The sequence below is a fragment of the Ascaphus truei genome, chromosome 2 (assembly GCF_040206685.1).
Source record: "Ascaphus truei isolate aAscTru1 chromosome 2, aAscTru1.hap1, whole genome shotgun sequence".
NCBI classification, from domain to species: domain Eukaryota; kingdom Metazoa; phylum Chordata; class Amphibia; order Anura; family Ascaphidae; genus Ascaphus; species Ascaphus truei.
The window spans coordinates 142,584,639-142,608,914 of NC_134484.1; the positions used below are offsets into that span (position 1 = coordinate 142,584,639).

The 24,276-nt window shown below is 40.2% G+C and overlaps 1 protein-coding gene across 14 annotated transcripts in view; it reads left to right on the forward strand.

Moving 5' to 3' along the window:
* Positions 1–24,276, forward strand: part of PTPRM (protein tyrosine phosphatase receptor type M) — a 791,475-nt gene that overhangs the window by 617,017 nt on the left and 150,182 nt on the right. For 8 of the 14 annotated variants that reach the window (XM_075585335.1, XM_075585339.1, XM_075585338.1 and 5 more), the window contains 3 exons: positions 15,801–15,952; positions 17,749–17,823; positions 18,023–18,049. In XM_075585335.1, the coding sequence (XP_075441450.1) occupies positions 15,801–15,952; positions 17,749–17,823; positions 18,023–18,049 (254 nt within the window). Of the gene's footprint in view, positions 1–15,790; positions 15,953–17,748; positions 17,824–18,022; positions 18,050–23,885; positions 23,964–24,276 lie in introns of all 14 variants that reach the window. The other 6 variants (XM_075585337.1, XM_075585341.1, XM_075585344.1 and 3 more) reach the window with 3 other exon arrangements.

Here is a 24,276-nt window from a genome sequence, read left to right on the forward strand (position 1 = left end):
ACCTTTTGAATGTGAGAGAGGAGTCGAGTGTGACCCCTAGGCAGCGTGCTAGGCTACTGGGTGAATTATAGTACTTCCAACAGTAATGTGGAAGGAGGAAATAGGTCCAGGTTTGGGGGGAAGTATGAGGAGCTCTGTTTTTGCCATGTTAAGTTTAAGTCGGTGGAGGGCCATCCACGATAATATAGCAGAGAGACATTCAGAAACTTTAGTCTGTACAGCAGGTGTAAGGTCAGGGGTAGATAAGTAAATTTGTGTCATCAGCATAGAGGTGATATTTGATCCCAAGAGATGTGATTAGGTCACCTAGATAGTGTGTAAAGAGAAGGGGTCCCAGGACAGAAACCTGGGGTACCCCCACAGAGAGATCGATAGAGGAGGAGGTGTTTGCAAAAGACACTGAAAGTACGATGGGAGAGGTAAGAGGAGATCCAGGATAGAGCTTTGTTATGAATGACAAGAGTATGGAGAATACGAAGGAGAAGAGGGTGGTCCACAGTTTCAAATGCTGCAGAGAGGTCGAGTAATATGAGAAGAGTGTAATAACCTCTGTCTTTGGCAGCATGGAAGTCATTAGTTATTTTACTGAGGGCTGTTTCAGTGGAGTGAGCAGTGCTGAAGCCAGATTGTAGAGGGTCTAGGAGAGAATAGATGTTGAGAAAATGGAGCAAGCGAGAGAATACAAGACTGTGGAGCGGAGCAGAGCAGTGGAGGTCCTCCCTGACGTCCATTGGACTGCTAGGGTGGGCTACGCCCCATTATCTTCTGCCACTGCCTCCCTCCTCTGCTCCCACCACTCGCTTCCTCCTTTGCCCTCCCTGCTGCAGACGCCACTGCTGCCGCCCCCCAAAAGGCACAGCAAGGCAACCATCCGACCCACAGCCCGTAGTTTGCCCACCCCTGTTCTAGACGGACCATTGTAACTAGCACAGTTCTCTATTATACTTTGCCTAAGTAGATGATGTGTACCAAAACTAGAGTGCCATTTTTGTCAAAGCCCCTTGCCTCACAAGCATACATCTCTTTCATTTATTACTTTGGCAAGGTTAATAGCATTTATAGATTTTCCTGTGTTTTGAGATGCTGTTGCAAGTGAGGACGTGTTGGCCTGATGTGTTGTACAATGAGCCAGTTTATCTATAGTGTAGCCTTCAATCGCCGAGGAGAGCTCCTTTCCTCTGGGATCCAACAGTAACATAACTGAAGCAGATTGAAGTTGGCAGTGAGTAATGAAGTCTTGTGAAGGAGTCAAGCAAGTCAGTGGGGTTCCACACAGCATGTGCAATAAAGAGTGAGGAACAGAAAAATATATTGTATTCTTAACGCAACTCAATATCAACCCCTTATCTGCTGAAGTGACCTGCAATGCATTTGTATGTACACAAATGGTAGAAATGATCCATGATACAATATGTAGTTCTAATTCCTGTGAAAGACTGTTTCATACTAAAGTTAAGAAAATGTTTCCATAGTGGAATGTTGAGCTTAACCCTTCGTTCTCAACGAGTGTGCAAAACACAAACATGCTGATCACCTCACAGAGCGTCCGTGTCATGCAATCGGTTTGACATTTAAGCTGCACCACCCAAAGATGTCCAATCTTGGTTTATTTCATATACTTCTCCCTGCTGGCTAAAACCGGCATTGAGTAATTAAGTATAATACTCAATCAGTTGTGGTTTTGACATTAGCTGTTGGTGTGAAAGGTAATCAGAAGGTGAGCTTGATAGCAACTCTCTAACTGAGATATAAACTTTCTATCTTTTTTTACATTAAATATTACTGCATGGCCTGGAGCATTTCTGTAGTTTGTCTATTTGACATTCGAGGGCTTGAAGGATGGTTATGATGAAGCATGCTTTGGCATCCAGGGTCGCATTCCAGATGGGGCTTATTTTTTATTGTAGGGCTTTAGGATATGATGAAAATATCTAATAAAAATGCAACTGCATAAAGTGAGCCATTGCAGGCCCCACCAGCAAAGAAAGCCTAAGATTCTCCTTGAAATCCACCATTTGATTTCTAATCACACTGGCATATTTGTTTTTTAATCAGAATTCATTTCTAATTCTGTTTGGTAGTTTGTATTGATACAGTTTGTGGTGTGTAGGCGGTCACTGCAGCAGGAATTCAACCGCAAACGTGAATGGTTAAAAACAGCTTTATTAACCTAGAATGCTGCGCATCACAGAGATCACTCTGACGCGTTTCGTTCCTGTGTGGAACTTTATCAAAGAGTGATGATCTCTTACACTGGTGTCAGATATATACATGGATTCTCATCCTGATTGGTCAATACTTAATTGTACACAGGCAATGGCAATCAGTTGGTATTTGATTTTGGGAGGATCCTGTACAGATTACAGTGTATGTAATTGTTCAACAACATAAATAAAGGTGACAAGTAAAAAATACAAAATAACAATGGGTTAAAATCACAAATAGTAAATTGCAGCATCTATGATATCAATGTATCACATAAACAGTAAAAATGAATAAAGATTTGAAGAATCATTGGAGAATAACAATACAATTTTTAAATCTAATGTATGAAAGGTACAGAGAGTACCAACTATGAAAACATGCAGTTATACATTATAATTCATAACTCGGGGGGAAGAAATATAGAATTGAAATACAGTTTATGTATTGAATTTGTAATAGATACAGTAATGCAAGAGATGTACTAGGATGTACACCCCCAGAAACTCTCCATCTATCTATCCCATAAGGAAGTGTTTCAACTCCCAGTCCACGTTGATTCCATGGGGATGGAGAGTTCTGAGAGTGTATATCCAATACATCTCTTTTTGGTTAAGTGCATTTTCTCTGTTCCCACCTCTGGGGTGGCATGGTATGTGTTCTATGGCTTTGAAGGTGAATTGGTTAAGGTTACCTGCAGAGCATGTGGAAAAATGTCTAGATACCGGGTGGTTTAGATCTCTTTTTCTAATCAACCTAACATGCTCTGCGATTCTAGTTTTGAGGGGTCTAATAGTACGTCCCACGTATTTGAGACCACAGGTGCATTGTAGAACGTATATTACATGAGTGATATTACAATTGAGAAATGTTTGAATGTAATACTTGTTACGGTCTTCATTATATAAAATATATTTTGTCTGTACTGCGTATCTACACATGGAACAATGACCGCACTTATAGAAGCCTTTAGGTATGCTTCTAACATTGGAAATATTGGAACCGGATTGATACATGCTGGGAGATAAGTGAAAGGCCAGTGTTTTAGCTTTGCGGTAACAGAATTTTGGACCATTTTTCACAATATCGCTGAGATCATTATCCAATGACAACGTGTGCCAATGTTTGGAAATGATGTTACATATCTGCTGTGACTGACTATTAAATGTACTAATAAACATTGGACTTTCCACTTTTTTTGAAGCTAGTGATCGGTTGTTCACAATTTTGGTTTTGCAATTTCTTGCCTTTTTGCGTATTAGTGTATTTCTATCAACAGAATCAGCTCTATTGAATGCGGCGGTAATGTCCTGAGTAGAGTAACCCCTCTCTAAAAATCTGCTGGACATTTCTCTAGCCCTCAGTAGAAAAACCTCAGGATCGGAGCAAATCCGCTTTAACCTCAAAAATTGGGCCCCTGGAATGTTTTTGATCAAAGATCTTGGGTGGCAGCTTTGAGCCTTTAGAAGCGTGTTTCTAGAATTTTCTTTTCTGTATATATCTGTCTGAATGGACATGTCATTGCCAACATACAGGAGTAAATCAAGAAAGTGAATGTGATGAATATTGTGTTGATAAGTAAATTTAAGGTTATAATTGTTAGTGCTAAGATGATCGATGAAAGAAAGAAGTGAAAGGTCATCCCCCCTCCAAATGAAAATCAAATCATCAATATACCGCCCAAAATAAACAATATTTTGACGAAATAAATTGTGACTGTGATAGATGAATTGTGACTCCCAAAAACCCATAAATAAATTAGCGTATGATGGTGCAAAACTCGTGCCCATAGCAGTGCCTAATATCTGTAAATAAAAATGTGCATCGAATAAAAAATAATTGTGCGTGAGTAAAAAAGAGATAGATTCTAATAGAAAAGTGCAATGTGTGATAGATAGAGTAGATAAATCCAAAAAGTGTTTAATGGCCGCAAGGCCGTGCTGATGTTCAATAATGGAATACAGGGAGGTCACGTCCATGGTGACCCACCTGTATTCCTTGTGCCAAGTGATCCCCTGTATGCTGGCAATGAAGTCTGTGGTGTCCCTGATGAATGAGGGCAACTCAAAAACAAGGGGTTGTAAAAACCTGTCCACATACTGCGATAACCCATCTCCCAAAGATCCAATGCTCGCTATAATAGGACGGCCAGGAGGGTCGACCAGCGATTTATGGATCTTTGGGAGATGGTGAAATATCGGAATCACGGGATGCGGACAGGAAAGAAATTCAAATTATTTTTTGCTGATGACATTAAGGATTCGACCCATCTGTAATAACTCTGTTAGTTCATGATGATATAGAGGTGTAGGATTGCTCTTGAGAGGTCTGTATGTCGTACTGTCTTTCAATTGTCTCATTGCTTCACTGAAATATTGTTTTTTTGACATTATAACTAGAGCACCTCCTTTGTCGGCACTCTTGATAACTAAATCATGTTCTTTTTTGATACATGTAATTTCTTGAATTTCAGTGTAAGTTAAGTTCCCTTTTGTGACGTTGGAACAGGAGAACCCTTTTGCCAATGTGCGCAAATCGCGTTCGTCTAGATGTTCGAATGTGGAAATAGACGGTCCCCTATTGGAATTGGGGCAAAATATCGATTTCGGGCGATAGCCTGAATCTTCAGACCCAAAGACAGGCTGGGTATATGTCATCAAGGGTTCACCCTGCAGTTCCAACAGGGAGTCCATGTCAGACAGTACACAATTTTCATAAAAATTAAGAGGTAGCAGATCCCCGGTGTTTGATGAACTATTGGGGTCAATTAATTCCTCAGGACTATATGTATTGTCCAAATTTTGTTTTCTAGAATACATCTTTTTTAAAGTCAACTTGCGTGTGAACTTTTGTAGGTCTATAATTGTTTCGAAAAGCTTAAAATTGTATTGATACAGTACCTTGCAAGCAATCTTAAATATGTTCTTGCATTTCGGGATAGATGGTCTGCAGAGGATTTCTGTGATCAACTCTTGGAATGGATATTTGCAATTTTATTGTTTGAGGGATAATAATTGAAAGGGAACTGCATTCAGTTATAGGGTGTAGTTTTGATTTTGTGCCACACCAGAGTTTTATGTTAGTTTTGCATGGAATTCTGGCAAATTAATGTTGTAATAGACTAAAACTTAGTTGTTCTTACTATTGCAATAAACTTATAGAAAGAAACAGCAGATGGGTTAAAAATGACGTAAAAATGCGTAAAATAAAGCTATTATTGGTAACTGATGTTTTGATAAATTGTGCAAGTACACCTATTATTATACCTGTTAATGAATATTCTTAGGTTATGTACAGATAAGAATAACAGCTGCCTATATATATTGACCGATTTTAGGGTTGGTAATCATAGTGGAGCAAACTCAGTGCACAGACGATAAATTATATTTTGCACCTGGTAAAAGTAAGACCCAATTTTAGAGGTGGCACAAAATAAGCACATATGTATAATTAAATAAGACCTAGAACCCACAGATGAAGAGAGATAAATTATAGAGTTAGTCAATGTATTTGGCATGACCCTCGAGGAGGTACAACACAGAGGCACTGCCTATATCACCTGAGATCATTAAGAAAATCTTGACACTCATTCAGGCTGATTTTGAGTTTAAAATACATATTAGAACAGCTATACATCCAATGGCCAAACTAATAGCTGTATTGAGAGTATTGATCTCTAGAATTAATTAAAAGATTCCTGAAGTTTTGTCAAGATCATTAGGTTATTAATGATACCAAATGCCATTTTATCAGCTCACTTCCCAAATGAGGTGGGAATGGTGGACTGCACCTACACATCACTACTGTGAATGAGAACGTGTAGTACAGTATACAGCTCAATCCCCTTATAACGCTGTGCTTGGGGTCCAAAGAATCACATTGTGTTATAAGCGGATCGCGTTAGAAATAATGTACAATTGTATGCATTGTACAATAAAGTAATTAAGATACCAATAATTGTGTTGTAAAGTATTCACAAATACGAAAATTGGGAGCCACGCTTGCATCGCGTTATAAGCGGATTCGCATTGTAACGGATCGCGTTATAACGGGGTTGAGCTGTATGTATAACATGTGAGTACTTTATTTGGCCTTCTTTCAACAGCACCAGTGTGCATGCATCCTTCTCCTTGTATTGGTTCATATTGAAGATGTCCATGACCCTCTTCTCCAAGAGTTTAAACTCCATATCAGTGGGAAAGCCTCCTCTTGTTCCTGACTCAGCATGTTTGGAGAAATCAGCAAGCTTTTCTTTGAGTCTCCACCTGTAGTCATGTCATCTTTTCTTGAGCTCTTCTACAGTGCACTAAGTTTGAACTACAGCTTTCACTTTTCAGAAGACAGCCAAATTGCCGTCTTCTCTGCCCCTGATGTTCTCATGGTGGACTTTCCAAGGGGCTTGTCTTCATGCTCCAGAATGTACTCAGGGAGCACATCCTCACTTCTCAACATGCTGACTGCTTGATTCCTCCATCATGATGTTCCAGAGAATACTTCTGCTATATAGACTTGTTGAAGACTGAAGGGAGGCCCCCAAAATTGTACAGGTCATGTACTCATTTACTGAAGTGTTAAATGAACACAGACGCATTTGTTTGGTACAAGTGCAATATTTAAAAAAAATAGTGATAGCTTATTGCTATCTTCTTTACGAAGTTCTATTTGTGCGTCTAAACTCAACATCTAGCTCTAAATTTATCGTTTACAAATGATCTACCGGAACAGAGAATCTAACTCAAAATAATCTTCCGGCAGCTCAATTGGTTTCCGCCACAGATCCAGCATCAACTAATAGTATTAAATTGAGGCGAAACTAGCTAGTGAGCATAAAACAGAGAGAGAGGTTACTTGTGTATATTGTTATAAATAAGTAAAATGTATTTTATATACTTCTTCTCTATGCTAGAAAATATTTTAGTCTTCACCAGATTTGTTGTAGAAAAAATGTAGTGCTATAGTCTGCAGAATTGCATCAAAGAAACTTGTATATCAGTGAATATATTCAAACCCATGCGCCCTCTGTGACCCTGATGAAAGTTGTATGTCAGATGTTACTCCTTTTTTTGCTGCTGCTACTGTAGGTGTGTGATGTGTTTGCCAGCCTAGTTAATTTTTTAAGACTGATCTAGTCTCTGTGTTTTTGACATTGACAGTTATATAGAATTTCATCTCAATTTTTTTTCTACCATTATATATTTTCTGTTTAATTTGTATTTCGTATCTATTTATTTTAGTTGATAGGAAGTCACATAAGTCTCCCTGTAGTCTGTTTATTAAGGTCAAATACATGTTCAAATTAAAATGATACCAAGATAAGCACATTGAAACAATGTACTGTATACCTATTTTACCATATTTGACTAAAGCTGTAGATTTTTGGCGTATCAACACTAAGAGTTAACTAAGCAATGAGAGGAAAGAATGCTAAGCTTTCTGAACTTCCCATATCAAGATCAAAATGCAGGGGAATGCTTGGTAATTTGACATAGTTCATAACCTTGTTCTGAAAGTTAGGATTTTAGAACAAAACAGTGCTTTAAAGCAGTAGCAGTCCTCATAATAGCCCGTGCTAACTCACCAAGAGAATCCCAATGTGACTACTATTTTTTAATATAATACAAATGGCTTCTTTCACTCCCACTTTTTTGACACCACTAGACATTCCAGAGCCTTATGTAACTGGCTTAGGATAAAAAAGTTTATCTGATAAGTCTCTTTGAAATCTGCAGAGAAAGCAGCTATGTGCATCCCGATCGACTGGCAAGTGAGAAAACAACACAGTAGTTGACATGTAAACACTTTTCTGCAGGCATTTTTAAAAAAATACAGCATTTTTTGTTTCTATAGCAACCATTTACAAATCCACATCCCCTTTCTCTTCTGAAACAGGCTCTGGCACAACCCTTTTTGAGCCCTGCTCTCTCCCTAGCAGTGCACTGGTTGTATCTAGTGACTGCCGGGTCACATGATCCTCCCCACAGAACTTTGCATCTTTGGTCCTCTTCTGCTGCACTGACAGCCATTTAGTGAACCCCCCTTGCCGAATCTTTGCCGATCGATCGCCAACTTAGCTAATTACTTACCATTGTGCGGATTGTATTGATTGTATTGATATATTAAAGGGGTTTTTTTTTTTTTTAACGGCGGCTTGGACTGCTGATTTAAAGTAAAGCAATAGTCAAGCACATTAAAAAAAAAAAAGTATTGCCGGTCAAATGAAAGTCATAGCAGCATCCAACAATCTGCTTTAAAGGGCATTGCAGCATTTTCAAAAAAGGCCACTTTGGGGGCAACTGCACTTTTAATGCATAAATAGCACAAATAATAATACTATTATCCAATCTAAAATCTCATAACTTGAACGATCCCCATGAGTCTACTTCAAGAAAAATTCATAACCGATCCCGTAAATAAAATTCTCAAATAATACCAGATCATGTTTATCCAGATGATAAAAATGGCAGCATAATTTAGTGTGTGGCGTAAAAAAAAAGCAAAGAATACCCAACTAAGATATAGCACCACATGTCCAGTTTGCACTAGGGCAGGGTTTCCCAAACTTTTTTTTCCGTGACCCGGTTATTTTTGAACTTCTCCTTTGTGACCCACTAAAAATGTTATCGCCTATACTGGCCTATAGGGCCTGCACAGACACACACACAGCCACTGATACACACACACACACACAGCCACTGAAACACACACAGACACACACACAGCCACTGATACACATGGGGGGGCAGGGGGTGGGTGGGAGGGGTGGGGGGGCAGGGGGTGGGTGGGAGGGGGGGACTGGGACACTTGGGTGGGTGGCAGTGACTGGGTGGGTGTGTGGAAGACGGTGGGTGAGTGACTGGGTGGGTGGGTGGGAGACAGTGACTTGGTGACAGTGAGTGGGTGGGTGGGAGACAGTGACTGGGTGACAGTGACTGGGTGAGTGACAGTGACTGGATGGGTGACAGTGACTGGGTGGGGTGACTTACCTTGCCGCCGGACGGTTTCCCCTGCTGCCCCCGATATCCCTGCTGCCCGGGATGGGAGGTGGGCTTGGGGGCACGGGAGGTGGGCTCGGGAGGGGGTGCCACGGGAGGTGAGCTCTGGAAGCTGGCAGCGGGGGGAAGCGGGCTGCAGTAGGCGCTTGTACTTCCCCCTCTGTCCCACATAACGTGCGGGCCGCAGAGGAGCTGGTACTTCCTCCTCCATCCCACATAACGTGCGGGCCTCAGAGGAGCTGGTACTTCCCCCTCTGTCCCACATAACGTGCAGGCCGCAGAGGAGCTGGTACTTCCCCCTCCGTCCCACATAACGTGCGGGCCTCAGAGGAGCTGGTACTTCCTCCTCCGTCCCACGTTGGGAGCGGGGGGCAGAAAGGGAGCGGGCCTGCTTGCCCTGCGCATGCGCGCGGGACCGCGGGGGGAATCACCGCCATTTTTTTTAACTTGAGCGGCGGGGGGGGGGGGGGGGGGGAGGGAGGAGACACCGCGCGGCCAGCCTCGCTGCGACCCGGTAATTTTGGTGCCGTGGCCCGGTGCCGGGTCGCGACCCACCATTTGGGAAACACTGCACTAGGGCATTTAGAAGACTGTACTGTAGATTCCTGCAATGGAAAATTGCAATTTAAATGTTTTATTTTTTTCAAAGTGACTAATGTTTGTTTTGTACTGCAGAATAATAATGAGAGGAGAATAAGATGAGCATTCTCTGCCAGCCTTCCGAAAAACACCAGATTACTTACAACGTGACAGTGGTGTTAAAGCTGCAGTCCAAGCAATATCATACATGTGTCTTTTTTTTTTTTTTAAATAAATCGGTTCAGTACTATGAGAAAATACTTGTAGCATTAAAAAAAAACAACCCAACTCTGAATGACATTTTTAATGTATTATAATTAGGGTGACCAGATTTTCAAAATGAAAAACCGGGACACATTAAAAAATTATTTATAAAACAAATGACATCACATGACGCACCCCGTTGCCATGACGTCAGGCGGTGACATGTTGCCATGACAATGTGGCATCACGTGATGCCTCGGCGCCATAATGCGTCCCGTTGTCATGTCAACTTGATGCCGCGTGACATCACGGAGCGGCTCGTTGTTATGGCAATGAGCATTACGTGACGTCGCGCAGCCATGTTATCGGAATTTGGAGGGGAGGATACAGCCAAAGGCAAAATAAATATATAATAAATAGATCTAAAAAAATGTTATCTCCACACAGAGCCACTGACACACACACACACACACACACACACACACACACACACACACACACACACACACACACACACACACACACACACACACACACACACACACAGCCACTGACACACACACACACACACAGAGCCACTGACCCACAAACACACACAGAGCCACTGACCCGCACACACAGAGCCACTGAGCCACACACACACACACACATACACACACACACACACACACACACACACACAGAGCCACTGACCCACACACCGAGCCACTGACCCACACACACAGAGCCACTGACCCACACACACAGAGCCACAGCCACTGACACACACAAACACACAGCCATTTACACATACACACACACACCTACTGACTCACACACAGAGCTACTGACACACACACCCACACCCCCACTGACCCACACCCCCACAGAGCTACTGACACACACAGAGCCACTGACCCATACACACACCCAGAGCCACTAACCCACACACCCACACACACAGAGCCAGTGACCCACACACCCACACACACAGAGCCGGTGACCCACACACCGCCAGCCACTGACCCACACACACAAAGCCACTGACCCACACCCACAGAGCCACTAACCCACACAGAGCCACTGACCCATACACCCAGTGACACACACACCGACACTGACACACACGCACAGAGCAAGTGACACATACGCACAGAGACACTGACACACACATAGACGCTGACACAGAGCCACAGCCACACACACACACACAGAGCCAGTGACACACACACAGAGCCAGTGACACACACACAGAGCCAGTGACACACACACACAGAACCAGTGACACACACACACACATAAAAACAGTGACACACACACACAGAACCAGTGACACACTCTCTCTCTCTCTCTCTCTCTCTCTCTCTCTCTCTCCTGTCACTGTGGAGCATGGAGGGGGGAAGCCATCTTGACTGGCAGCAGGCACCTCACTTCCGGCTCTCACTGCTGAGGCTCCGCTGACACTAAACCCGCCCCCACCCTCTGCTGTCAGACCGGGTTCCACTCTCCTCTCTGCCTGCATTCTGTGCTCTCAGCTGCCCCCCCCCTGCTCTGATGGCCAAATCCGGAACAGCCACAAAAAAACGGGACATTGAAAAAAATGGTGGCAGCCGGGACAGCCATCAAAAAACCGGGACTGTCCCGGCTAAACCGGGACACCTGGTCACCCTAATTATAATGTAACAAGAATTTTTTTTTTGCAAAGTCACATCCCCTTCCTTTTTTGAAACAGGCTCTGGCATGCCCCTTTTTGAGTCCTGCCCTCTCTCTAGCAGTGCACCAATTGTATCTAATGACTGCCTGGTCACATGATCTTCCCCACAGAAGTTTGCATCTTTGGTCCTCTTCTGCTGCACTGACAGCCATTTAATATCCCCCGAGCAGAATCTTCTCTGACCGATCACAAGAGAACAGACCGATCAGCAAGTTAGCTAATTACTTATAATTGTGTATTGTATTGATGCACATATTAAATGGAGATCCTTTGATTTCTATAGCAGACTTTAGCCCACCTTCCAAGCAGTGCAAGACCTTTATAACACTTTCCTGTTTGTGTTAATTTGTTGCCAGTGTTCCTAGCAGTTTCAGCTGTAGACTGTAACAATAAATAATGTTACCTTAGTAATATCAGGATACATTGTAGCTGCTGAGTTACACTGACTGAAGGATTGATTGAAACTGAAAGGCAGCCATTCTGTTAGGCACACAATCAGGATTGTTACAGATTAACAACAGGAGCACCAAACGATTGCCAGTTTAGGTCAGAATATAAAATGATATATTGTCACATGCTTTACATATACAAATAAGAAAGAAAAAAAGGGGAAATGTAGTATTGCTAAATTAAGCTGCTTTAGAGGTGGTCAAGATTAAGTTGCCGGAACTTTCTGACTTCTAACATTCTGCACCAGATGTAAGAAACTATTTCTTGTATTTGTCACAACATACTTTCTGTGTTAAAAAAAAATATTTCGTATATAGCCCTCTATTTTGTTAGAATACTTACTATAAATATGCAAAATACTGTACATTATTTTTCTTAAAAAAAATAACTAAACAAAATGCCACATTTAGTAATAATTCCAGAGTGAAAGTAATTGACATATTTTGAAAATGTAATGTACAGTAGTGAAAATGTACAGGAATTGAAAGGACAAAACTGTGTGCCCCAAAGGAAACGTACTTCAAACATCTGTTTAGAGGTATAAGTTATAATTGAACATTGAGAAGAAGAAAAGCAAATTGTGTTTCTCGAGATTGAAAATACGAAGAATACAGATAAATTGCATTTCTTTGATGGCAGTGAATTAGAATATCTATAATTCTCAACAATGGTGTGGGCAGAGATGAAAGGATAAAAGGGTGTACTATAATGAGGAATACAGATCACAGCTCCTATATAAATCATAGATTTATTAATTATACCATGCCTTGATAAATTAATAGTTTATGTAAATATGAATTGGGTAAGGAATATTTTTTCAAGGTGATGCTAATTCTATAAATATAATAATAGCTCAATGCTCAGGGACTGATCGAGTGAGTAGAGACTGTTGGCCAAAGTACTTGTGCCTGAGGTGGTATTGCTGAACTTGAATGGGTGGCATCATCATGGAGAGGTTGTAGTGTTAATGGATACCTCATGGCTGTAAGGGAACCATTTTGTCAAATATATGCTGAATGGCTTGTGCCAATGTCCCCTATAAACTTATGGATCACTTGCCTGGAGTTTGCCCATATTCCTACCTGCCTCAATTTCAATGTACTTACAGCCTTTGTTCTGTTCTTAGAATACCCTTGTGTCTATACCAAGTAGCTCTTAATTCCTTAGCGGTAGTCACCACCACCACATCTGCTGAGGTTGGTCCATGTCCACTACTCGCTCAGTGTCGAAGCACTTCATCAGGTTTCACTCAAACCCACCACCCTCCAGCATTAAGTAATAAATTCATGTACCACACTCTCTCTTGGTCAGTAGAAATACTGGGGAGCAAGCAATGTTGTTGGAGTCTGTTTTTACCAGCAGCCGGCAGGTTTTACTGGCAAACGGACAAGAAAGGGAGCTGGGCAACCAAAAAATGGTGACCTGTGTCCTAAATAAATGGTGAACCCTGTTTACATGTGTAACTAGTTACCTGTGATTATATTTGGAGAAAATGATCAGTACTCTTGTAGTCTTAGGAACTATGAACTTGTACTGGTTGTATGGGCCTTTATCATTTATAATCAGGTTGCTTTTATTTCAGTAACACTAACATTCTACATATATGTTGTTCTATATGTGAAAATATGAAAACTCTCCTGACATCTTTAGAAAAAAATATCTAAATGTCACGTTCACCAACATGTGTAACTACAGTATCTTGCCTAAATAAGTGTTAACTATAATAAGACTATAACTATAACTATATAAAATAAAGATCCATTTTCCTTAACAAGCAACCTTCACAATGTTTGGATGCTACTTGTATACCTTGTAAATCTAATTGTACTAGTAATAAAAAGGTGTAATTTCTACTTTTAGGAGTAGAGTACTATAGTGTAACATTGGCAAGGTGCAATTGTATTAAATCTCCTTAGTCACTCCTCTTTTTACACGTCATTAGCTCCAGTTTTGTACCTGATGTTTAAACAAATTTAGGCACCAGATCCACAAAAGGGTGCTAAGCTTTAGCCTTTACTCCCATTCATATCAAAGGGAGTAACAACAGAGCGCCAGATGCAAAGTTTGTTTCTACTACAGTACATTATGGCTTTTTGAGATCACCTCTAAATTTGACCGTTAGTCAGTGGGGTTATTTTATTTTTTGCATGTCTATATCCAGAATATTAATATTTGTCATTTGAGAAATTAGAATATGATTGGGGAGCATGTGTATACCTTATGCAGTAGTTTGCTTTTGCTGTAATAATGGACAAAGCCATATGTAATCAGCAGTATTCCATAAGACACCCTCCACTGCTGGAATCGGCCGTTAGATGTCTTCTGATGCCAGAAGATATCTTATGGAAGAGCACAGTTGAGTAAATATAGCCCGTTATATGGCCCATTGAAGTGGCTTATAGTGCAGGTGTCTACAGTGGCGGATTTTGGTTTTCGCTGCCTGTAGGCTATGGGGCGGCCCTCTTTGTGTATGACATCATGATGCCTAATTGTCATGACAAAGCAACGTCGCATGATGCCGTGTTGTCATGGCAATGGACGTTGTCATAACGACGTGCCGCTACAGGAGAGGGCCTGCTATGGAAAAGGTTAGACACACACATCACACTTACACAGACAAAGTGTCTCCCCAAAAATATGCTCCTCTAGGCCAGCGGTGCGCAAACTTGGGGGCGCAAGATTGTCCAGGGGGGGCGCGGCGGTTGCAGAAGCCCCGCGCTCTTCCCCCAAGGCATTTAAATTAATGCCGGGGGATCACGTGAGGCCTCTGCAACTTCACTTACCTTCGTCGGCACATCCACATGGCAACACGGCGTCAAATGGCGCCATGGGGTCATGTGATGTCACGTTGGCATGGCACCGTGACGTCACATGACCCCGCTGCGTCATTTGACGCCGGAGGGAAGGTAACGGAGGGGAGGCGCAGCAGGGTAAGATTGCGTACCCGTGCTCTAGGCTTGAGTCTACTCAGCCTAATGAGAAATCCATCACTGAGTGCTTAGAAAATATGGCCCGAGTTTGCCAACTTTGCAGTCTACTAGTGACACCCACTCAGCCAAATAAGTAACGTTAACACAAATAAGCAGCTGTGTTAACGATGAAACTTGAAGAATATAGTATGCTTTACGTATGAACTATTTAAGTGAAGCAGTATTAAAAAGAGTAATGCAGTCTGCTACCGACAGAAACAGATGTTAAAATATGAATGTGTGTATATCGTTATTTATATAGCACCATCCATGTATTGTACATAGCGCTTCACAGCAGTAATACACGGGACATAATAATATAACACATAATGGGAATAAGCGCTTCAGACATAAAAGGAAAAGGGGGTCCCTGTCCTCGAGCTTCCATTTAATATGAAAACACATATAGTATTTAAAAAAAACATAGTAATTAAACATATCGTATGAATAATTTGTACACCAACGCTTTTATCTTATGACTGAACCACTTTTCCAAAGTGACTGAAATAATTACTCTTGTGATTCATTAAAGAAGTATATTTATGAAGAGAAAAACATTCAAGAGCACATTGAATATAGAAATCATTGTTCAATGCAAAAGAAAAATGCACAATAAAAATAAAATAGTCATGGTGAAGTAATACAGTATTACCTGTTATAGGCCTATGTTATTTATTATTATTATTTTTTTTCTTCATATTGTTGCTTAAGGAAATTGGCTAAGAAGCGGAAAGAGACGCTAAGCAACACACGACAGGAAATGACAGTGATGGTGAATTCAATGGATAAAAGCTACACGGAGCAAGGCACCAACTGTGATGAGGCTTTCTCGTTCATGGACACGCACAACCTTAATGGCAGATGTAAGTTCAAAATGATTTCGGATTCAGCACTCTGTTTTATTTTTACTTGTGTGTGGAGGAGGAAGCAATTGAAGTGACTTTTAAGATTTTTTTTCCATCTCATTAACCAATCAGTTTAATGGACAAAGTAGTCACTTATGGAGAACCAGTGCCTCCTGTGCTGTGCTTTAAATCGCATGGCATATTGCAGTGAGCAGCTCCTGGTGCGGCCAAGTCTTTTTCTCCAAGTAATCATAGCAAGCTTTCACGTCTTCCCTGTCATACCGCAGAATGTAGTTTGGAGGCTGGTGCACTTGCATTGTATCAGATGGCTTGAATTATTCCATTTTGTTCTTTCAAGATGTTCTTGGAAATGGTGTCCTTACAAAGCCCTGGGAAAATGTGACATTTCCTTTGCTGTCAATCTGTCAGCCTGCATTTGATTTCCCCCCTGCTTATTCTTTTATGCAAATAAATAAATAATCTGCCTTCCTATATATTTCAAGCTTTCAGCTCAGTACAAGTTTTTACTTTTACAAAGATGTAGCCAGACTTACGGTTTTTCGGCACCGGGGCAAGTCGCGGGACCACGACTGCCCCGGTGGTGGAGGATTATCGCTGCTGGAGTTCCGATCCAGAAGCATGGAACCGCTGCAGCACGACCATGGGTGCAATATCTCTGCAGCCGCGGCTTTAAGCTTTTTCAGCTGCGGCTCCAGAGACCGTAAATCTTTCTACATCTGTACTGTACTTTTTCTGCACATATCACCAGAATGACATGGATCATACCTGCCCCCGTGGCTGATGTTACCATTAGCTGACCAGCTGAATTTGCCATTTCAGTGACCATACTGCTTAACCCTTTCACCAGAAGAGGGGCCAGCAGCTAATGGGTTTAGGATGCACTTACCACTATGTCCAATCTTTAACAACCTTTTGTATGTGCATACTGCGTCTTTATTCTGCCCAACTAAATATTGTCTTACGAAATCCTTCAGTAGTTTTCTATGTCAGAGAAATATTAATAAACCATATTTGGGAGTCCATCTCTAGTTTGCTGGAAACTGCTTCATAACTCAGCCCGAGAACTGAAAACCTCTAGCATTATTTGCTCAAATAAATGTACAAACCCAACTAGTTCCGGATACATTGCTAAATTGTGTTGTACCGTTGATGTATTTTTTTTTGAGAACAGTATGCAGACTTGAGAAATCAAAGATGCAGTAAGGTAACATCATATATACTCAGCCATTTCAGATAACTTCAAATAATTGATGATACAATAGAAAAATTGCAGGATGGTGTTTTTAATAAAAGACTCCAGAAAAGACAGATTACTGCAGAATTTGATGTTTTCAGCGTGTGTGCTATGAGAAAGGAAAGCTAAAGAGAGTTTGTGAAAGGAAACAAATTGATTTAGTAGAGATTGTGGGCCATATTTACTAAGCTGTGTTATGCCATACAATACCTTACACAGCACCCATTGAAGTTATGTGTCTAATAGAATAGCACTGCTGTGTAAATATGGACCTGTATCTTTAGGGATCAGCACAATTACTGGTTTAATAACAAAATCTGAAACTACTTAACGCACTGCTTTTTATTTATTTTTTACATGGTAAAATGTGGTCATTTTTCCTTAACCCACAGGAAATACAGTCTGCAATGCACTGCCGTGTAATTAAAAAGAATGCCGTTTTTGGAAGTGCCTTGTGTTTTGTTGTTAGAATGGTGCGATTAGCAGTGCAAACACACTAATTTGTAGCACTTTGATTGTGTAATGTCAGCGCAGTGACATGCTTGTGTTGTATTTGCAGCTGTGTCGTCGCCATCCTCCTTCACAATGAAAACAAATACACTAAGTACAACCGTGCCCAACTCTTACTACCCAGGTAAGCAACATAGCGTTACTGTGTCATCTATACATTATCCTGTGGTGATATTCCTCCTGGGACACAAACAACACTTTACTGTTTGTCAGCAGACCTATGTTTTGTGTTTCTTGACTGGAAAGCTTGTGTCAATTACTGTCTATGTTCTCTCTCCTTGTTTTTATTTATTCTGCTCGGACCTGCTTATGATGCATGGCAGATCCATTTGTGCCAACTGCAATTTTAGGTGAGATCATTTCCCTTCATAAAAGTTTACTGTACAAATGACTAGAATAGTCAGTGATAGCAGAAGAGACTTTTCCCCATTCGTCTTGTGTTTGGCTTTTCACAAATCAGTGACTGTAGTGATTCTTACACATGCAAAAGCTGAAAAAGTATTGAAGAAAGTATTTCAGTGGTCATTAAACGGTGCTAATCTTTTGTATAAGTGGTGGTGGTGGTGGTGGTGGGAGGGGCGGGGTCATATAAATTAATCAGAGAATTTGGCCACGTGGCTTGTGCACATTCTTAACCTAAAATGTTTTCTTGGGACAATTGTTTTTCAGTGTGATTGCATGTTGGAGCACAATATTTTCTAATGTGTAATGTTTGTCTCAATCGTATGTTACTGTCTTTTTTATCTCTTAGCTGAGAGAATCTAGTAAAATACGTATTATTTTTATTATTTTTGTTTTACAGAACAATAGTGTATGTTAAATATTAAATATTTCAGACAGCACACGTATGCTTTTAATCACTGTTTAAAAATGTTTGCTTTATACTTTAGAATGAAGCAAACATCCTATGATATGCATCATTCTGTAAACATATTGTCAAAATAACATTGAAGAAAGCATGTTAAAAAGGTTATAATCTGTATATCATATCAATACAAAATTGACTAAGTACTACATGTTAAATTTTAAATGGCAACCAACTGCAAATCAATACAGTCCTACTTTATTTGCTTAAATAAACATTATAGGATGTGTCCAAGAGGATTTGAGACATTAAATGCTAACCCCATCTGAATATTACTGAATGCATTTTTTTTATACTGAGATCTGTTGTAAATGATAAATTAAGTTTGACCTTCTATGTAGAATTAGATGTATTTAACAGATCAATTTGCTATCTGGCCTTTTCTGTCATTAATCCTTTTATAAATTGTAAAAAACGTGACAAATACCTTGTAATCAAAAAGGCATATATCGTCGCCATAGAGGTGAAACACATTAAGTGCATTTTTGGCCAAAAAAACACTAAATCCACTTCCTGACTTGGAATTTCTTGATATTTCTATTGAAAAACTCATTAAAGACGCGTAATCTTCAGAACTTGTCATACCAAAATACCTTCCTTTTTAAATACAGAATTTTTCCTGTCAAAGAGAACATTTAATGGCCTTTTCCGCAGTACTCAAAGAATGCAGTTAATAACTTTTACCTCTACACCGACGATATAGTAGAACAAAGAAACTCAAGAGAGTTGTTGCATTGTGTTTTCTGCTATGAAGAAACATCACTAAGGTTTGATAAATATGAAGCCTGCTAACATATTGCTCTGTATTGTAATGATTTTGCTGCGCCTCCCATGCCCTTCCTCCCCCTCCCCATCCTACTCTGGCAGCTAGTCTTCTGTAGACCAGCCTGGTTTCTGAACTTGAACGCTAAAGTGTTGCCTGATTCTATGGTTGTTTCGTGGATAACATCTGAAGGAGATTAGTGGTTCTTAACCTTTTCTCTCTCTATTCATAAAGATCAGTTGCTGAGGCACCCCCACAATAATGCAAACAGCTACACATGTAAATAAGAAGACAGTCACACGCATACAAATAAGGGGACAGTAACAGAAAAAAATGGACAGTCAGGTAGCCATCAATTCTCACCTCCCTCTGCTCACAGCTCTCCTTCCCATGGTCCTGACACCTCCTCCTGATTGGCTGCACTACCCAGCAGTGGCCAATCAAGATGGAGGAAACTACCCAGCCCCCTAGAAAATGCCCTGCTTTCTCCCTGCTCTGAGAGTATGGGGAAATCCTGCAGCACCCAATGGGTCACTCCATGGCACCCAAAGCTTGAAAAACACTGCTGTAGAGAGTTCCAAAGGGGCCAGGAGAAATTATAGCTTGTGGAAGGACAGAATTTCCAGGTAGGATGGAAAGTGTGGAACTAATTGTGCAGGACAGGACACTGGGTAATGCTTCTCAAAAAAGTGTTCCTAAAGTAATGTTCCCCGAGTGACAGTAGAAAGACAGACTGTACTCTGTGTATCAAGGAAATTAAGCAAGGTCAAGAGTATATTGAAACCAGGACTAGACATCGAATCCTTTGAGTATTGTTGCCACTTACAGTACTGCACCGACACACTTTATTCGAGCAAATACCCAGTATGTACCTGGCAGATACCTGGAATGCGCCGCTCCTCACCTCTGACAAGCCCCGTTGCGTTTGCCTTCCCAGCCTGGGTTCATGCCTGGCTGATGGGCGGCTGATCTGTTAAATGATAATGATTAGGATTTAATAGGCTGCAATGCTTCGCGTGTCTACCAGATGGCATAAATTCATGAATTGTAATGCGGTATTTATATATATATATATATATATACTGTGCAGTATTGCAGCCAGCGGGAATAAAATGCTTCAATCCCTGTCTGGAAAATATCTCAATGCACTCGGGCAGAAAACAGTCACAAACCTCAATACACCCGGGTATACCCGAATTCGTGGGACTAGCCGAGCTCGAATAAAGTGTGTCGCCAGTGTATGTCAATTTTCATCTACAAGGTATAGTGTAGGAATAATTTGGTCCAAAAAGGCATCCTTTAAATGACCTTTTTTTCTTTGTTCCCTGTAGTCACATTTGTTTGAGGCCAGTGCATAACATATCCCACAATAACCCCCTACCCTTTTAAAATGGACCAGTGTTTGCTGCTTGGTGGGCAAGCTGGGTCAGTAGAAGTCTGTACTTTTATGGTCAAACCACCTCATTTACACTCTCCCCACACTACTGTTTAGGGATTCAAGCCAGTCTTGGCTCTACTCACATTGACAGTTTTATGGAGGCATGTGATATATATTTATGTATAACTGTAGTTTATATCCCCCAAGCTTAAAGGATTTCAAGAAGATCTGCTAATCTTGTCCAATTACTTTTAATCATTGAATGTTTATTCTCAACACAATACAGTATTTCACCCCTGCTAAGTTTCCTCCCATTATCATTACAAATCTTGTATATTCATGATGTTTTCTAAAACACATCAGTATGAGCAGATGAACAAAAGCCTCTTTTGTTCTGCTTTCTATTCACTATAACTCTAGATTTGCTCTAAAAGACATTTAAATGCACAGACGTTAAATCATGAAAGAAATAATCCAAGATGCTCTGCATATAGTAAAACTTTTTGAGCTTGTGTACGCTCTTTTAAAATAATTCACCTGTTAAAAAAAAAACAAAAACGATTTCCCTTTTTTTGCATAATGAAGGTAGTGGATCTGCCTGTAAATCCCAGAACCGTTATCATTCTAATAAACATTCTGTATTTGTTTAATACATACCTCCTTACCTTGGTGCGCTCCTGTTTTCTGGTGTTTGGTCCACCGGCGGGAGGCTTCCAACGGTGGACATCTGTGGAGGAGGGGACACCTCCACGCATCAGGAGCTGCAAGAGGAAGGAGAGAATCTACCATAAGATTGCCTTAGGAAGCAAGAACGCGGATTGAAAACTTTTTGACTGGCATTCTAATAAACATCTACATGTAACTGGTAGAGCTATTGAGAGTATTTTTTTAATTTTTTCTTTAAAGGCGATTTTGAATTTCTTTGTGTACAGTTGGCTTTCATGCCGAGGTTTATCTCTCAGACATACTAACCCTTGAGGGAAGAAAAGCCACAGTTATAATGAATAAATCTGAGAGATTTCATTGCGGGATTAATATAAGCCTATTAAATGGCATTTTAGATTTTGTTTAGTCATTCCCTTATCGTTGTCCAACATTAATGACATTGAAAACAAGATTGTCAGGCATTTTATTTATAAGAAATAAGGACTTTCTAACATCTTTCTGGGCAAGTTACATACGCTAGGAAAGTTATGTTCTGTACACTTTATCAAGTATATGTTCTAAAGACATGATTTCCATAATCGTTACTATAAGAAAAATGACAGAACAATTTATGTGTGAATGAGGTTTTTCACTGAAAGAGTAGTGGAAGCAGACTTTGTGACCAGGCATAAAATAGCAGCTTAGTAGTAAAGAACTGCCTTTGCAGGGGTTAATTTAACATTTACTAAACGGTGCAATTCCACAAGAAACTTTTCAGCATCTGGAGATTCCTTCCGGCCAACACAAGTGAACGGACTTGTAAGGTGTCTTATCAGCACCGAAAAGTGTCTCATGGAATGGCACCTTTCAGTAAATATGGGGCTTTAGTTGTCTCCTAGTGCCTCAGGTGCAAAAGTTAGATTGCAAGCTCTCTGGGACAGGGTCAACGCTCTACAGTGTCATGTGGTATATAAAAATGATTATCAATTGATTATTATTTACCAAGTTGACCACGTTGAAATGCACGGCAATTAGCCAGACGTTTTAGTACCCATGGGAACGCAGGACACCATGTAAGGCCCTTTGAGCATGGTGTAGTCACTACATCATGTGTCCGCCGGAGTACCAGTCCCCACGACATAGTGACTATGTCTGCGGGCACTCATAGGGTTAATATTGTGGCCAATGCCATTACTTGTCCTGAAAAAGCAAGCACATCTTTTGCCCACTGCGAGACTCTTGCTATGTGAATATTGTACCATTTTAATGTTTTTAGTGTCAAGTAGTTAATGTGAAGCAAATGTACAGTATTGCTAATGCATGTTGTCGCTTCACCTGAACAAAATGCGGTTTTGACCAGAATCCAAAAACCGGCAACTGATGGGGAACTCGTTTTAAGCATCGCCTCCATTGTCGAAAACAGAAAGTAAATGTTAAATGAATGGAGAAGCTAAACATGAAAGCAGAAATATAATGTCCGAGATAACGTTACTTTCTCCTCGGGTAAAAGGCCAGCTCTGATTGGTAATTGTGAGAGTCGAGCGTCAGAGCGGTGAAGGGCGTTGAGATTCATTTCAATACGGATCCGTGATTTCTTCAGGAACAGCACAAATGTGTCCTCTTCTCTGTTAAATGAAGAATGAAATATGGCAGGTTTCTTCATAGAAGCAGAAGCCAGGGTCCTAATAAATGACAATGCAAAGTCAAACACAGCTGTCTGCTAGAAGTACAGAAATCTCACTTATTCTATTTGAGATTTCAGTTTTATTCCTCTTGTTGTGTCCATATGTATTTTTTTTTTTTGCATCTTAAATACTAAAGACCGTAGTTTGCGTTGAAATGTTGACTTTTCTTCATAGCAGTAAACCTTTACTAAAAAAAAAATGTTTCAATGCCTTCTGCTTTACAAAAAAATGTCATTGAGTAACTCTCCTCAGTATTAACTGTTCATGTGTATAAATACGCGAGATTAAAAACAGCCTCCCTAAATTGCCTTTAAACAACCCAGTCATTGTCTGACTGCTCTATTTTGACACTATAATCATACTGTATAAACTATATTTGTAAATCAAGAAAAATAGCATTTTTTTTCTCATGTCCAGTGATATTATTGGGGGGAAAATCTAACTATTTATAAGCTGCTAGGGAGCAGTCTTGACTTCCCACCATCAGATTTTCAATAGAGGGAAAAGAGCACTGGATTTATCATTCTAAAACATCCCATAACTTTCAGTGTGCAAAAAACTGTTGTAAAAGCTAAAATCATGTTTACGCGGCAAAAATACATTTATTAAAAAAAAAAAAAAAAATACAAAAATGTTGCATGGTGTTTATTTCTGAATATGACCAATGCATTTAAATTGTATATTTTCATTTTTAATATTTCAGTACTTTCAATGTTAATATTATGTGAGTAAGGGTTTTGTGGGGGCGGATTTATTATTTATTATTATTTTTTTTAATGTACTTTTTTTTTCCTTGGAATGTTCTGTTTTTTCGATGCATTCTGGTCATGGCATTTTTAATTTTCTGTAGAAAATCTGGAATACCAGGACCAGAATGGGAGTTTGAAAACCAGGACTGGACCAGAATCTCATGAGGATTTGGAGTTAGGTTGGATATACTGTGATACAAAAATTTGATGGATCATTTGACAATTACAAAATAAACAAATTAAATGACATTATGTTTTTTTGTCCTTTGTGTCTTATCTTATTTTGAGGCATATTCTAGAGCTTTTTACACAGTATATAACTGTAATTTAATATCCCTTCATATAGCTATTTCTTCGTATTACACATGATTGTATGTGCATGACATGCATTGATAATAGGGTACGTTATATCATACTGTTTTTGGAGAATCTTGGTAATATCAAAGACATTTTTAATTTCCCTGAGGGGATTTTAAAATACTAAACATCATA